At 39.5% G+C, this 15,578-nt stretch overlaps 1 protein-coding gene across 7 annotated transcripts in view; it reads right to left on the reverse strand.

The window, feature by feature from the left end:
* SLC4A4 (solute carrier family 4 member 4) overlaps positions 1-15,578 on the reverse strand; it is a 354,218-nt gene that overhangs the window by 292,385 nt on the left and 46,255 nt on the right. For all 7 annotated transcript variants that reach the window (XM_086704881.1, XM_086704885.1, XM_086704880.1 and 4 more), the window contains exon 2: positions 15,444-15,517. In XM_086704881.1, the coding sequence (XP_086561007.1) occupies positions 15,444-15,516 (73 nt within the window). In that variant the 5' untranslated portion in view covers position 15,517. The remainder of the gene's footprint in view (positions 1-15,443; positions 15,518-15,578) is intronic.

Below are 15,578 nucleotides of genomic sequence, written 5' to 3' on the forward strand. Positions count from 1 at the left end.
CTTACCTTCTGGGACCTAACTGAAGTTGCAGCCCCACAAAAACAGTACCATTTTATTCACATCATGATCACATGCCTCCCCCTGCCTTAGGAAGAAGATTAGGCTTCTCCCTGTCTCCTCCAGCTCCTGCCTCAGATGTTTCCCATCCACACACACCCCACACTTCATCACACACTTTCACACAGGTGGGGAAGCTTGCAGCTATGATACCGCTTTCTGCAGCCCAGATACCGAGCAGAAATATGGTTCCTTGCAAGACACTCCAAATTTCAGACATTTTTATCAGCTTTATTGAGGTATAATTTAATTTACACTACTGAGGTGCAATTCACTCATTTTAAGGGTATAACCCAAAGATTTTTAGTATATTCACAGAGTTCTGCAACCATCACCTTAATCAACTTTAGAACATTGCCACCAACCCAAAAAGATCCCTTGTGCACATGTGTAGTACTGCACTCTCTGTACCTACGTCCATCTCAAACAACCACTCTTAAGCATTTTTGATACTTTCAGTGATGGCCTCTGGGAAGCTACAATTCGCTGGTACCCACACAGCCATGAACTTTTTGTGGGGATCCTTACGCTACAGTAGAATGAAATATTCCCTGAGGAAAGAAGATACTACCTCCCGAGAGTCATGAGGAAATCATGACACTGAGCAAAAATTCAAAGCATGCTCCTTTTTCTTCTCACACATTACCGGTAACTAAATTTTCCTTTTCTGTCTTGCGTTCAGATAGAAGAGAAGGAACACGGTCCTAAGGTTCAATAAACCTTTAGGAACCTGGGGACAGTGCTTGTGTTTCACCCATTACTTCTCAGTTGCTCTACACTTCAACTTCTTTGCCCAGGGGAAGAGAGCAAGACAACTTCACCTTGGAGAGTGAGCATAAGGCATGCTTTCTCAAGGTGATAACCAAATATTTCATAAGTTGTACACGCCAAGTTACAAAAATACCGAAAGTAAAATAAGCTCAAATGGAAGCATTCTTGCTGCTCCCACAGAACACCTGTCTTCAGGATCAACAGATGCAGAATTAATGAAAATATACTACTGTTGATAAGAATCTCATGGGTGGATTTTGATATTTATTTTCAATAAAATATCTTTACCTGCCTCAGAGATGTGTCATGAAGATTGATGCCTATTTTTAACACTAGAACTCATAAAATGACAGCAAGCACTTCGGAAATATACAAAGGTTGAGGGTGTAGTATTATTTTACACATAAAATAAAAAATGAGAAACGTGACAGACAAGCTTTCCAATCCAGCAAGGGTCTACAAAACTGTAGATGCTGAAAGAATCAGGGAGAGTGACCAGCTTAACTTGTAAGAGAATTTTAGACTCAAAAATAAGATAAAAGATAAGGTAAGATGAGATAAAGACCTCTCAGCTAGAAATTTCACCAAAAACTGCTGCCCAAGTTTCACCAAAAACTTCTTTCCAAAGGAGAAGCAACATTTTTTCTAAAATAGCTAGAATTCATAAGAAAAGGTGACTGTCTCGACTACACTCAAATAGAAAAAAAAAAATTTACGGTGACTGTTTTAAATATTATTAAAATAAAGTTTGCATTTTTGCTACTAAAATCGTATCAAGCAAAACTACTGGAATCTACATTTGACAGTGTTCATTTAGGTGTGAGTCAAAGGGCACCGAGTCCTTGATTTGGCAGTGGCCTCAGTATCATGTGTTAAAATAAATACCCTGCATGCCTTTCTCTGACAGATGGTGTAAGTTCCCAACAAACTCCAAATGTCTTGAAAATATCTCACAATTCATGCCATAGCCAGTACTACTGGGAAGAAAGCATGGCTTTCCTGGTTATCTCCAAAGGTCAGAAATTATCACCAAGTGAGGCTGGCCTCTTCCCATCCTCACCTGCTCCACCTCGGCTGAAAGCAGTACTGTGATTCTATCATGTCCAATTCTTCCAATTCCTAAGATATTTCTAAACTAATGTCATTGATAGTTGCTATCCTGTTTTCAGACCAACAGAAAACTTTCACACCTGGAAACTCTGTAGTCATTCAAGTTAAGAGGCTGTCACAGATACTCACTGTGCTACCAAGGATGATTAGGATTTTGTAGAATTAAACCCATCAAACCAGAAGACAAACCAGAAGAAGGTTTTACACCAGCCAAACTCAAAATTCTACAAAAACGCTGGACAGTGAAACCACATATGCCTCTATATGCACGATAGACCTATCAGCTCCTGTAGGAAACATATTACTGTTCTTACTGTACATACAGATGATAGCAACTATTTATTGAGTACTTACAAATGTGCCAGGTTCTGGCTAGGTCTCTGATATCTATTACCTCATGCAATCCTCACAACTGCATGAAGTAAAGACTACTATTATCGTAATTATACAAGCAAAGAAACCAAGGTGCAGGGAAGTCAAGGATACTGTCACCAACAAACTCATAAAAGCACACAGGAGAAACAGCTCTCAAGTGGCAGTAACAAAGATAGCGAGTGCTTCATCACTACTTTGGTGGTGATTTGTTGGTTTGTTTTTTTCTTGGCAGGGGGCAGGGGGACGCTTGTGCTGTATAGTATACAGCATTTATACTATCAGTCTTATAACTGATTACATTTCCTTCCTCGTGTTGGCTGCTAGAAATACAAGAGACAAGTCTCAGGGCAACCAGTGGTGGGCAGAGTTTTGAGATGTGCATTTTATACACTAATCTCACTCTTCCAGGTTTTCACCCATTATTTTCCCTTCACACTAAACTATTTGGGGAATAAGGAATTATATTAATTTTTTTTTTTCAATCTGAGATGTCAGTGGTCGGGGAAGAGGATGGCAATGGCTGGGGTGGTTGTGGGGAAGCATAGATTTCTAGGCAAAGATTTAGACCTATAGATTTAGATCTAGCTAAAAAGGATCCCCAGAGGACAGGTAAAATCTTCGCCATCCCCATCCACCTACATACATATCTAAGGACATACTGAGGGATGTTTCCATTGTTGCTTTTTCTATAGTCAAGCAAATTTCTGTTTTCTCTAGTTCAAAGATTCTACAAAGTCTGGCACTTTGTATCATTCTTCTAGAACTAATCAGCAATATTCCCAAAATATAAGTCAAATATTGCCTTCCCTAGTTTATCTAAAGTAAGCTGGCCTTAAGCCAAGATGCCTAAGACATGTTGTATCTATTGCCAAGAGGGATGTAACAGAGGGAAACAAAATTAAGAGATATTTATTATCTCTATTTTAATTATGGAAAGAAAAGTGTAGAAGAGGAGGCAGAGCCTCTAGATGAGTGACAGATTATAAAAAGATGCTGTAGACTTTACTTCTTAAACCAAAACAAATGTCAAAGATTTTTTAGAAGTAGAGGAATAAGAACCTTAAACAAAATCATAGTATCAAGTTGAGATGCCACAGAGGCTGTGTGTTGACACTTCATATAATAAGAAATATATCAGTGCCTATAAACCTAAACACTTTAATAAATGAAATGCAAATAATTTGTTAGCTTATTACTAACAAACACAGAAGACTGTCCATAAGCAGCTCTAATAAGATATAACCCAAATAACATTGCTACTCAGGCATAAATACCAACTCATGAAAAGAAAACCTGCTTCAAATGGCACGGCATACTTTTGCAGTTAACAGGGGGAAAGTCAGCCTGTGATGAGACGTGTTTGCAAGAGGGTCTGCATTTCAAACATATACCACTACACAGGACAAGAGCTGATTTTCCTTTTTGCATTTTGGATAGGGGTCACTTTTCACATAGAAAAAAAAATAATGCCTACGTTTATTAATAGAAAGTTATATACTACTTACGTATTTATAAATCATTTTGAATGTTGATAAGTAATCTCTTTTAATATTAATGCTACCAATCATATTTAAGATTAGGCATGCAGGCAAATAGTACAAGTGATGAAAAACAGGGAAATACTTTTCTTCCCACTGAACTGCATGGGAATTTTATCCACTGAAAGCCTCCCAGAAATCCTTAGGGCAACCTGAGGTTCCCCAAGCAAGACTGATAAGAAATCTCAGCTTGTTATCTGGTGTTTACTAAGCACAGTGCTTTTAATATTTAATATTTCATGATGATGATGATTATGCTAACAATCTCTAGGCAGGAACAAACAGGTACAGGAAAAAGTCGTGAAGGGGAGTCAAGCTTAGGGTTACTCAGCTAACCTCCTGTCCTTTAGCTGAGTAAACGTCTACACCTGTCTTTTAAGTGTCCATTTCTGGTGAAGTTCTACTTATAGCCTTTAGGTAAAGAGGAGAATTCTAAGAGCACACACTGAGGTTAAGTTTCTCTTACAGTTACCATCACTAATAGCTGATAAGAGGCAAAAACTGACGAGCATTATAAAAAGTTACAAGTAGTGAATATTTTTAAAGACATGTGACTTAATATGTTCAGTGGTCGTCAATTATTTGAAAATAGCTAGGCTAGAACAACCACTTAAAGGTAGTACAGGAACCTATCTTAATAAATAAACAAGACTTAAAGTGCTTCACAATCTCTAAAAAGTTGACTCTCCAAAGTAATTTTAACTTTGCTCTAGCAAAATCTCTCCTCTACTCATCTGTACACACCAAATATAATCTATATTTATATCTACGTCTGTATATCTGTAACTCTATATATTTATATAGATACAGGTGCATATAGATATGCAGAGGTATCTGTATAGACTCCATATATAGGGAGATGCAGAGAGAGAGAGAGAGATCATTTTTATGGACAATCCAAATCAAATGATGTCAATAAATTGTCTCTCACTGCGGATGGTACCCAAGTACACAAAGGTGCCATACAAGTGTGGATCTCCTTCTCCCTTCCCTTTCTGTGAGGGAAAATTCAGAGCACGATTTCCTCACCCTCCCTTGAGCCCTGATAACAACTTGTGAACTCCCTCTGCTCTCTAGCAAAGGCACCCCTGAGCAGGGCAGAAGAGCCAGCTTTAGACCGTCTAACTTGCCCTCCAGTGGGCTGCTTTACTCATTATACAGGGTTTAAATGTTTGACAGAGGGAACACCTTCCACAACCTCAATCTTCCCTCACGCTGCCCAGAAACACGTGCCTGGCAATCTCCACCCTGCTCTGGGTAGAGTTTCATCCAGAGCTTTCACACAGTGAGTGCCAACCCCCAGGAGCTGTTATCCTTTTACTTGACTGAGCAGAATAGATTGGAACCAAAAGGCCTGGGAAGGCCCGTGCCAGGTGGGGCAGTGCTAAGAGTGAAGAAGAATCACCCAACAGGAAAGATGAACCCTCCACTCATCCTGACACCCCAGAACCCCCAAAAGAGGCTGGTGAATTTTAATGTGCACTACACATGCTGTCAGATAAGATCCACCTGTGATCCAAACACTGAGAACTGACAGTTTCCATTATTTCTCTTATGGTCACCATTTGCACAACTGAATGGGAAGCAGGGTTGGGAGAGAGAAAACAATGGCTAATCCAATGGTCACTGATAACTGGATTTGCAATTGCAGCCAGAGAGGCAGCTTAGAGAGACACATAAATGCACACATTCACACTCTCATCCTACCCACATTGTCCATCTCCAACTCTATTATGGGTTCCCTTTTAGCACTGGCCTAAGCCCCGGCTGGGTAATAGGAAGAATAGTCTTTAGTTGCTATAGACAGATAATCCACCATATAGTTAATGCACTCATGGCTAATCAGGTATTAAATATTTAATATTAGTTCACATAATTCCCTCCTCTCACATAACTCTCACATAGGTAAATGAGATAGGGACAATGCCATAGGACTAAAACAATAACCAAGAAGTAGGAAAAGTGCCCCGAGAGACTTAAATAGCCTGAATAAGGCCAACTGCAGAATCTTCCTGGCTATGGTTCTCCTCACCCTCCCAGAAAAGAGAAGGACAACATTCAGACATAGCACCATGTAATCATACTTTTAGAGTTGAAATAACCTTAAAACATTACATGATTCAACCTTTTCATTTACCAGTGAGCCAACTGAAGCCAAAAGCCAGTGAATAACATAGAGACTGGGACTCTTGGTGCTCCCAGACATAGAAGGTTTCCTTGCCCACTTGCCCACTTTCCCACTAGTACTGCCATGGTACCAGCCCACCACTGCCATCCCTCCCGTCTTCCACTGTCTTCAAAACACAGAAGAAAAAAAAATTCGTCCTTTCAAGTTCGTAATTACCTAGAAGGAAAAAGGGGCTTAGGAATTCTCTGAAAATGGTTCTTATAGAATGACCAGTTTAAATCCACAACCCTTAGCTCCATAAAGTGCCCCAAATATGAAAATGTTCTGCCTGTGACCTCTGTCCTCCACTGATCACCAATGGTCACTTTGAGAAACGGCAAAAAACTTTTTGTCTTTCCCTCTATGTCCTCCATTACACTTAACCAATTAAAATATTTAAAACGGTTACACAATTTTTAGAGCTAAAAAAAAAAAAAAAGCATCTTAAAAAAAATACAGCTCGACATTCTCACCTTACAGATGGATACACGAGCCTGGAGAGGTTAAAGTGATTTGCTTGTGGCAACACTGACAGTACTGTATTAACAGGGACAAGGACCTAGACTTTCTCAGGGCAGTGCTCATCCCAAGGACGAAGACCTTATGAAAAGCAGAGGCCAGCCAGGCTGTGTCTTCTTTCTCTCTCGCCTTTTCATAAGCTCCTCCCATCGCTTCTTGGCCTTTTGGCTAAGGTCACGTGTGAAGCTCTTCCAACACCTTCCATTCTTCTCCTCTGTTCTTTCCACCTCCTATTCTCCCAGGTGCTTCTTCTCGTTCTCAGCCATCTCCCTTTCCAAACTCCTTTCTGGCTGCAGAGGGAACAGACCTCATGCCTCCACAGAATGGCACATGAATTTCCCAAATTGCTCACAGCAGAAATCCAGAAGCAATCGTTCCCATGTACCCTTATGTCTCTCCACAGGTCCTGCCAGTCCAACCCAGGTGTCTCTTTTGTCTCCACTCTAGTATAACTGAAAAATCACCTCTCAGTTGAATCTCAGCAACAGTCTCCCACATTCATCTTTGTCCTCCTGGGATGTTCTCTCCATCTATCAGCAAAAGGGATCTTTTCTAAAAAATGCAAATTTGGGGGGGTGCCTGGGTGGCTCAGTCGGTTAAGCATCAGATTTCAGCTCAGGCCATGATCTCGAAGTTTGTGAGTTCGAGCCCTGCGTCAGGCTCTGTGCTGATGGCTGAGAGCCTGCAGCCTGCTTCAAAATCTGTGTCTTCCTCTCTCTCTGCCTGTCCCCTGCTCGCTCTCTGTCTCTCTCTCTCTCTCTTTCTCTCTCAAAAAAATAAATAAACATTAAAAAAAAACTTAATGTAAATTTTGTCTGGTTACTTTCCTGCTTAAAACTCTTCTGCAATGGCTCCCCAGTGCATACTCAATAAAATCCTAAATCTTTAGCATAGCATAAAAGGCCATGAATCATCAGGGTCTTATCTACCTCAGGCCACGTTCGCTCTGTTCACATGGTCCAGCCTCAATGTTCTCATTTCCACTTCTCAAATAGGCCTATCTCTTTCTCGCCTTTGGGCCTTCACACATGCCTGCCTGTGATGTTTCCATCATTCTTGCCCTAGATGGTCCCTGTGCATGCTTTAGAGTTCAACTTCATGTCACTCTATGGGAAATATATACCCGTTTCCCACCCAAACTCACCCACATACATGATCCGCTCTCTACATTATCACACCAACAACCTCGTCCTTAAATAATGACTGGTTTATTTGATCATACATTCATTGTGGCCTGCACTGGAATATGTTATGGCATTCAATGATACATGTGAGCCCAGAAAAGCAACATATCAGAATTTATATCTGCAACTGTTCTTAGCATTTTGATAAGCTTAAAGAAAAACAAAGCGCTGTGCATCAGTTAAAGCTAATAAGAAGAGTTAACACAGATACTAATCAACTAATTTGTTGATTACTGGATATCAGTATTAGCTCCAGTCTGAAAGCATTCTGCAGTCACAGCAATCGCTGGCAATAAATTACAGGCAGGGAGTATATCCAAGGGAGGCAGTATCTTAAATTTACTGGGTTCATCCTGGGGACTTCAAATTAGTTTACTAGTACTCTTAGCAAAACTAGGAGACAGGGAGGCACAAATGCTATTTCTCTGTGGAAGAAAACTGAGGTTCAGAAATTAAGTAATTTGTCGATGGCTTACTGCCAATACCATAGTATTTTTCAGGTATTACCCAAGAAACCTCAGAGCATCTCTGGTAGGGAGATGAGAAGATAGGTCATTAACTGCACTTTGCATAAAGGAAATGTAACCACATAAGCATGATTGGCCTCATGTCACCCACAAAGGCAGGGCAGAGCCGGAAATAGAAATAGGTTCTGAGACTCCTGGTTCTCGACTATGTTCTCTAACCCACGGCATAGACTGGATAAAAGTACCTGAACAATCAGATACTGATCTAATTTGCCAAATACATGTATCCATTGGATTCAATTATAAGCTTTCATTCCACATCCCAGACATTGTCTCTATTTTTCAGTAGGGACAGAATTACCTGTTGAAAATTTAATAATCAGCTGGAGGTGGGGTGGCGATTTAACAAAACTACAAATGTGCAGTTCTGGCCCTCTAAAGCTGATATGTTGGCCAATATCACTAAAATTCAAAACCTATTTTTGCAGAAGTTTTGGCCTGATAAAAGTTATTGAGCATTCCACCATGAAAAGAGTCAGTAAAACAATGTCTCAAGAGGCTGAAGTAGAGTCTATTCTCCTTTCAAAGTCAGCAGACTATAAAGAAAGGTGAACACGTTGGATACAGCACTGCCTTCTAATTCTAACTCCATGGAAAGGTAAAAACAATTAACCAGATTTAAAAGCTTTTGCAGCTCTTCAGAGAAGGGAGTTATTTAAGTCACCTATACTGCTGATTCAATGGATATCACTCACCACGCTCCCTACCTTCACCTTCATCCCACCAGGCAATCAGCAGCCTCAGGGGCACAGTGTTTGGAACCTCCTGTGAGCTCCTGTCATGGCAGGTTCTCACCTCAGTCCCCTAAATGCTAGCAGCCAAAAAAGCAAAATAAAATTTTAAAAAATAAAACAAAACCCCACCAGCAAGCTCACCACAGCAACAAGAAAACCTCAACTGAGCCTTACTCAGCTTTATTCTAATCTTCCTCTATTCTCTCTCATCAGACCCAATTCTCAATTCCCTTAGTGATTCTGCATTTTGTGATGACAAAAATGGGGAGATACTTAGCTCAGGTTTATTTCTATACTATTGCATAATCTCATTTAATTGGCACCTAAATTATATAATAACCAACAAAGAACATGATTATTCTAGTCTATGCTGGGTGGGGAGGAGGAATATATACATCTCATATAAGATGTGTTTATTTATGTACATATATATTTACATATATATACAACTGACCCCTGAATCCTCTTCATTGGTGGGAAAGTGCCATACACTTAAATCTTTTCCAAAAGAAGCACTTTTACAGGCTTTATTAGACAACAGCCACACACTTGTATTTTACTCTGTATACAATCATGGAAGACAATTTAACAAATTGGGAGCAATATGGATTAGAGCAGTGTGATTACGAAAATTAGACCTCGTGCCCAGAGCTTAAAGGCAACCAGAATGAGTCCAAAGAGAAATAGACAGCAGTCCTTGGGAAACTTCACTTGACCATTCTACTTGCCTTTTCCAACACAAGATGCAAGTGTGGTTAGGAAGGCAAAGGATAGCTGTTGGTAAAAATGAATTAAGCAAATAAAAAACATTTAAGCCAGTTAGAATTTTTTGGAATGATAATAATCACAGAAAATTATTGGTGAAATTGTATCAATCAGAAAGACAAAGTACAGAAAGTGATTCCGTATAAAGCACCCCTATCTCCAATGCCAGGTACAGCAGCAACGTAATTTCTGACAATTATTGCAACGCTTCTTTGGTAAATGGCATGTTCTATTATTCTCATTTTACAGAGCGAGAAACCCAAAATCCAAACTGCAATTTGCTTCCTTCACTTATGCAATGATTCAGCAATAGATCAGGCAAAAGTTTTAAAACTTTTATTCCCAAACTGATGCTGAGCCACCACGTTTCAACAACTTTAGCAAGTATTTTAATTTTTAAAAATGAGATAATAAAAAAATACGCCAAACATGTCACCAAATATCAAACAATATGTTTCATAACTATGACCAGATAAAAAGCTTCTAAAACAAAAATCTATAGACAAAATAGCTGCAAGAACATTATTTTGGAATTTCTGGATCCTTGCAGAACGCAACCCAAGCACCAAGTTCAATTTTTTATGGTTTACTGTGAAAAAAGAATGTAGACACCTAGGACAGAAAGTGTCCTCATGAGGGCTTTAGCCCAAACTGTACTAACCGGGAAATTCTCTATAATTGGAAAGTTCTGGGAAGGAATGTCTCATTCCAGTTTCAAAACCCATAGAACTACCATTGGATTCCCTTGAAGCTAAAGAACTCTATATGCAAATATTTAACGTCACTGATGTGGCAGGAGGTGTCAAATAGCTCCTGAGCTAAGTGTTGCCTGCTTTAGGGACCCTGGCGGGCTTTCAGCTGAGGCCATGATGGGAAAGAAGCGGGGCACTGCAAAAGGTCTGTGTGAGCACAACCTGCTCTGGGAAACCCACGCTGTTATTCAAGGATCAACCCTTACACACCTCGCCACATTTCTTTAAAGCTCTCTGGTGGGTGGATACAGGTTTCTTTCAAGAAGGCTTTTCCTTCAGCAATAGTCGCCCAAGTGTTTCCTCTGTACACACAGTTTCTGAGCAATAAGAGCGAACAGCGGAGAAGAGGTCAGGAAAATGCAACCGGACACTTACACCCAGTGCTCAGAATAGCCCTAGCTCCAACCTGGCCCCTCCCTTCCCATCCGATAGGTTTTCATTCACTCCTTCTTGGCAATTACGTTTTCAACCATTGTAATTATTAACGAATGTCCACCCAGCCCCACTTTTTCCTTAGGATACTACCTCCTCCAATACACATAAATACGTCATCATGATATCCTCTAGGGAAATAGGGTTAAGTCATTATGATTTCATGTCAGTAAAATGTTGAGATCCTGACCTCCAAAAAGACAATCGTCACCATTTCATCAGTGTAGCCTCGCTCTTCGAAAACCAGAGTGGAAGGACAGAGAGTAATGCGGACATGTTTCAGGGTCCTCTTTTACTTATGAGTGTGGACATATAAACAATATAAATATGTCAGTGATCTCTGCAAAATCAAATAGCAGTAACAGCAAGGACGGGATCTTTAGAGGCTGTATTGTCTCATTTGATTAAGAGTACTAAGGGAACCAAATTTCTGACTACAAATTTAAACAAAGACGTTACAGGAGTATATAAAGTAATTCTACCTATGTTTTACGTAGTTTGTATTATATATTCACTTATTCAATTCCTTCTTGTAACAAATATTTAGGAAACATCTACTCTGTCCCAGACCCTGCTCTGCTTTTTTGCTTTTATTTCCCTAAAAATAATCCTCCCTTAAATTCCATGAATCTTTAACAATTCTCTCCTTTAATGTCCATCAGTAGACATGGGAATTTGTAAAATTCTTCTTCCATTTGGACAGATGGGAGCACACTTCCTTCTGGACTTGGTTTTGAACAGAAGAGGAAAACCACCACAATATATCATAACAGCTTTGAGAGCACTGATCACAACTTCAGAAATGGAGACACATTTCAGCCAATATTGTCTTGCTGTATTTTATGCTTCCTGAGTTGCTGGTTAGACCATGTTAAGAAAAGGCCCCTCCTCATAAAGTCAGAGTTGCCAATGCCTGCTGGGAAGTTACCTAGCCCTGCAGAGCCAAGGCCTTATCTCAAAGGATAAGGTGGAGTTTGCTCTTTTCCCCTATTGCAAAATATGAGAATATTAAGTAATCTGTTTATATCATACAGATCCAAAATCTTGGCTGCCTTTTTTAAGGATAAAACATCCATAGGATTTCCTTCTGTTTGGAAAAAGCTACCTGGGACTCTTCAGATCTCAACCCTAGTTCACAGAATAAAATCCGGCAATTTCCCCTAAGTGTGTTCGAAATGAAAACTTAGCGTGTTTGTCCCTCATGGCCAGCGTTTCTGGATCATTCTGGTGATGTCGATTACCAATTTGTCATCTACAGACCAATTCTGTGGAAGTGCCGAGGCTGGAGCTGGAGTCTTTTGGTACAGAAACAAGTATGAGTATCTGATACTATGACATTTTTAAATGAGTATATCCACAGTAACCCTTCTGTGCCAAAAAACGTTAACTTTACAAAACTATACATGCATACATATACACTGATACGAGGTAACCAATGAAAGAACAGATATAAAAGCTTCTCTTTATTTTAAAGATTAAAGTGGTACTTGGTTGCCTTTTTAAAGAGTATCTCTTTAAATAATTAACACAAATGCACACGAAGGAAATTATGTGAAAATGAGGTTTAGGTCTTTAAATATATCCCACTTAAATTCATTATTTAAACAGAGGATGACTCCTCTTCTGACTCACTCTATTCTCAGTGAGCTTTGCAGTTGATGGTGTTCTACTGAGTTTTTAGACCGTGGATGAAGCATCATGCCACCCCCAGAGAGTAAAGTTGAACCAGGTGAACTGAGGGTGTGGTTGGAAGGCTCAGTCTGTCGCCCCTTCACAGAACGACAGCAGTAAAAGAACTGCTGAGCTGAATCCAATGATCACAAATTAAGAGACCCTAAGAAGACTTTTAAAAGCACGAACACCTCAAAGTAACGAGAGCTACCGGACCTCAGTCACCCTCATAATCGCTTATTGGGAGCATATCTGATTGGTGCAAATTACTTCAAACAACAAAATTTTAAGTTTCCTTTTGCCAAGTGTGCTGCATTATACTTCAACCATGTTTACCCTAGAAGAGAAATACCTATGTGGATAAAAGGAAACATTTAATAATATAAACGAAAGGTAGGCCCGCTCCTTGCACTTGGGCTTTCTGATGCTTAAAACTGGAGCCCTTACTTCTTCCATAATTGCACCAGAAACTCAACCACTTCAGAACAAAGAGAAAAGTCTGCTTTCCTTCAAATACACCCTTCTCTTTGCAGTTAAAGCTATGAGATGGACTCGTGTCCTTGAGGAAAACAGTCCCTTTCAAACTATGAATCCTCATTAGAGGTCTTGACAGTTTTCATTCCCAACCACTGAGACCATGAATAAGCCATAAAACCCATCCATTTCAACATCTTTATACTTCACCTGGAGTGACTATAAAATCTAAGTGATTCCACTCCCACAAGATGAAGCCAGGTGAGGAAAATGAGAGGGTCAGCTAAGAAGGCACTGAATTAGAAATAAATAGTCCCTAAATGCAGTTTCAAGATTGTACTGTAGAAGAGCCTGCCCTGGTGGATATTCTCCACCAGATAACGACACCATAAGCAACCATCCTTAGAGGGTCTCAAAATTCAGGAACAGGCATCTAGTGAAACATGCCTCAAGAGAAGCGTAATCAGCTCAGGCTCCAATCAACATGAAAGATAATCATTAAAACACAAGTCATATCAGAATACAAAAATACACAATATCCATGAGGCAATTTCAATCATCACAAAGCCAAACCATTTTACAGATGTGTCTACCACGCTTTGTTGTCTTTCTGCTTCTTCTCAGAGAAACTTGCCTACAGATCTGTTCATGACATTTGTGCTTGAAAATCGAGCATAATACTTTGGGAAATAAACTTCTTAGTGAACACCTTAAGAAACCCATGTACAATATCCTATTGCAGTAGAGTGCTGTCAATCCTACAGACCTTATAAACCCAAGAAGTGATTTACATCTCCTGTGAACTTAGCGAGAACATTATTCTCAAGGAAAACATGCACACACGCAGTACATCTCATTCCCAAGCCTTCTCGCTGATTTTTCAACTTTAATTGTCCCGAAAGTATACATTCATTCAATCCTACCATATTTCTTACATTCATATGCTGTAACTTTAAGATTCTTATCTCCTCATTAATACTGGGACAGTGACAGAGTCACCACAACGGAGACTTAACACAGGGGCACAAGAATCTTAAGACAAAAGTTTTACTATTTTGCTCTCACTAACTTGACATTTTCCCACAGTCATGTTGTAAAAGTGCAAGGAACCCATAAAACAATATGAAAGAAAATACTGTAGTTTCCTTTTTCCTAAGTAACTTGGGCATCAAATTCTTATTAGTCAGAGTCAGGAACATAAATGAGGAAAGGAGGGAAATGGGGGGTGAGGAGACTACACAGTCAGAAGAAACTTAGTAAGCAAATGTGAGAAACATCGTAATGACCACACTATTCCAACTATTCCAGGAGGCACGAGAGCATCGCGTGCCCAGGACCTGGTCTTCAGTCTGGTTGAAGAATCACTCCAGAACACACAGTATTCTTTTTCCCAACCCTGCCACCCCCACCCCACTGGTCCAAGTTTTGGGTAGGCATTAAATGTTTACCAAATGGTACCAATCAGACTACAGTTTCCAAAACACATATGAATTGTCTCTCAGGTGATTCTAAAGGGCAGAATTTATGACATAGTTCACTTGCAAGTTTCATTTAACTTTAGGAATACTGTCTACAACTCTGATTATTTTTTTAAATCTCTTTGTAAATATTTATAGTACCTTGTATATCTGTGATGCCCTCACATTATTACTTGAAAAAATATTAATTAAGCCCTATCTTTTCACTATCAAATAAACAGTATTATTCCCACATTATTGATAAGTCAAAAGACAAGAAAAGAGAGGCACACTAAAAGCATAATAGCACTAACTAAAATTTAACTCTTTTTTTTTTTTTTAACAGACACTGGGAAACATTAACAAAAGAGGTCCTGGAGGTTTTTTAAGTAAAAAACTGTCCATCATTTCCTAACTGAAACTCATCCATGATTACCCCTCTGTCTATCCTCAGTTTACACCCATTTTTGCTGCAACAATGATATCATTCTCCTTCTATAACATCTGTTTCTCTACCCTGCAAGCTTTAGGAAAGAATATTAGAAGATGCTGCCAAATACATTTAGATAAATCTAGCAGCTTCTTTGAATTAGTCATTGCAAGGTGGTAACTATCTGGCGAAACATGTATTTTAGACAGAAAGGCACAGCTACCATAGGCACCTGCTTCAAAAGTAAGACACCCCCCTTTTTTTAACCATGCAGGAACACACTGGTTCAGATTCTAATGGTCCAATGAAGTTCTTAAAATTACTTTCTGTGTTGAGGCAAAATGTGCAGACTAATAAAACTCCACAGAAAAGCTTTCATTTTTAACTTCAAGAATATAAGATCTATGAAATGTATGAATGCTATTATGTACAAAGACACGAGTGTATGAACATATACCTCCCCAGCCCCATGAAGCTCACCTTCTACTTCTTCTTCATCACACACATGTTTAAGGAAGGAGGCTCCTCTGTCCAGGACAGCTTCATCCTCCATCCTATAGTAATAAAAAAGAAAAAAAGAATGCTCAGACTTCTCCTGGAGTGAGCCACTTGAAG

The sequence above is a fragment of the Puma concolor genome, chromosome B1 (genome assembly GCF_028749965.1).
Source record: "Puma concolor isolate L17-30 chromosome B1, mPumCon1.1.hap2, whole genome shotgun sequence".
In the NCBI taxonomy this organism is placed as follows: Eukaryota; Metazoa; Chordata; class Mammalia; order Carnivora; family Felidae; genus Puma; species Puma concolor.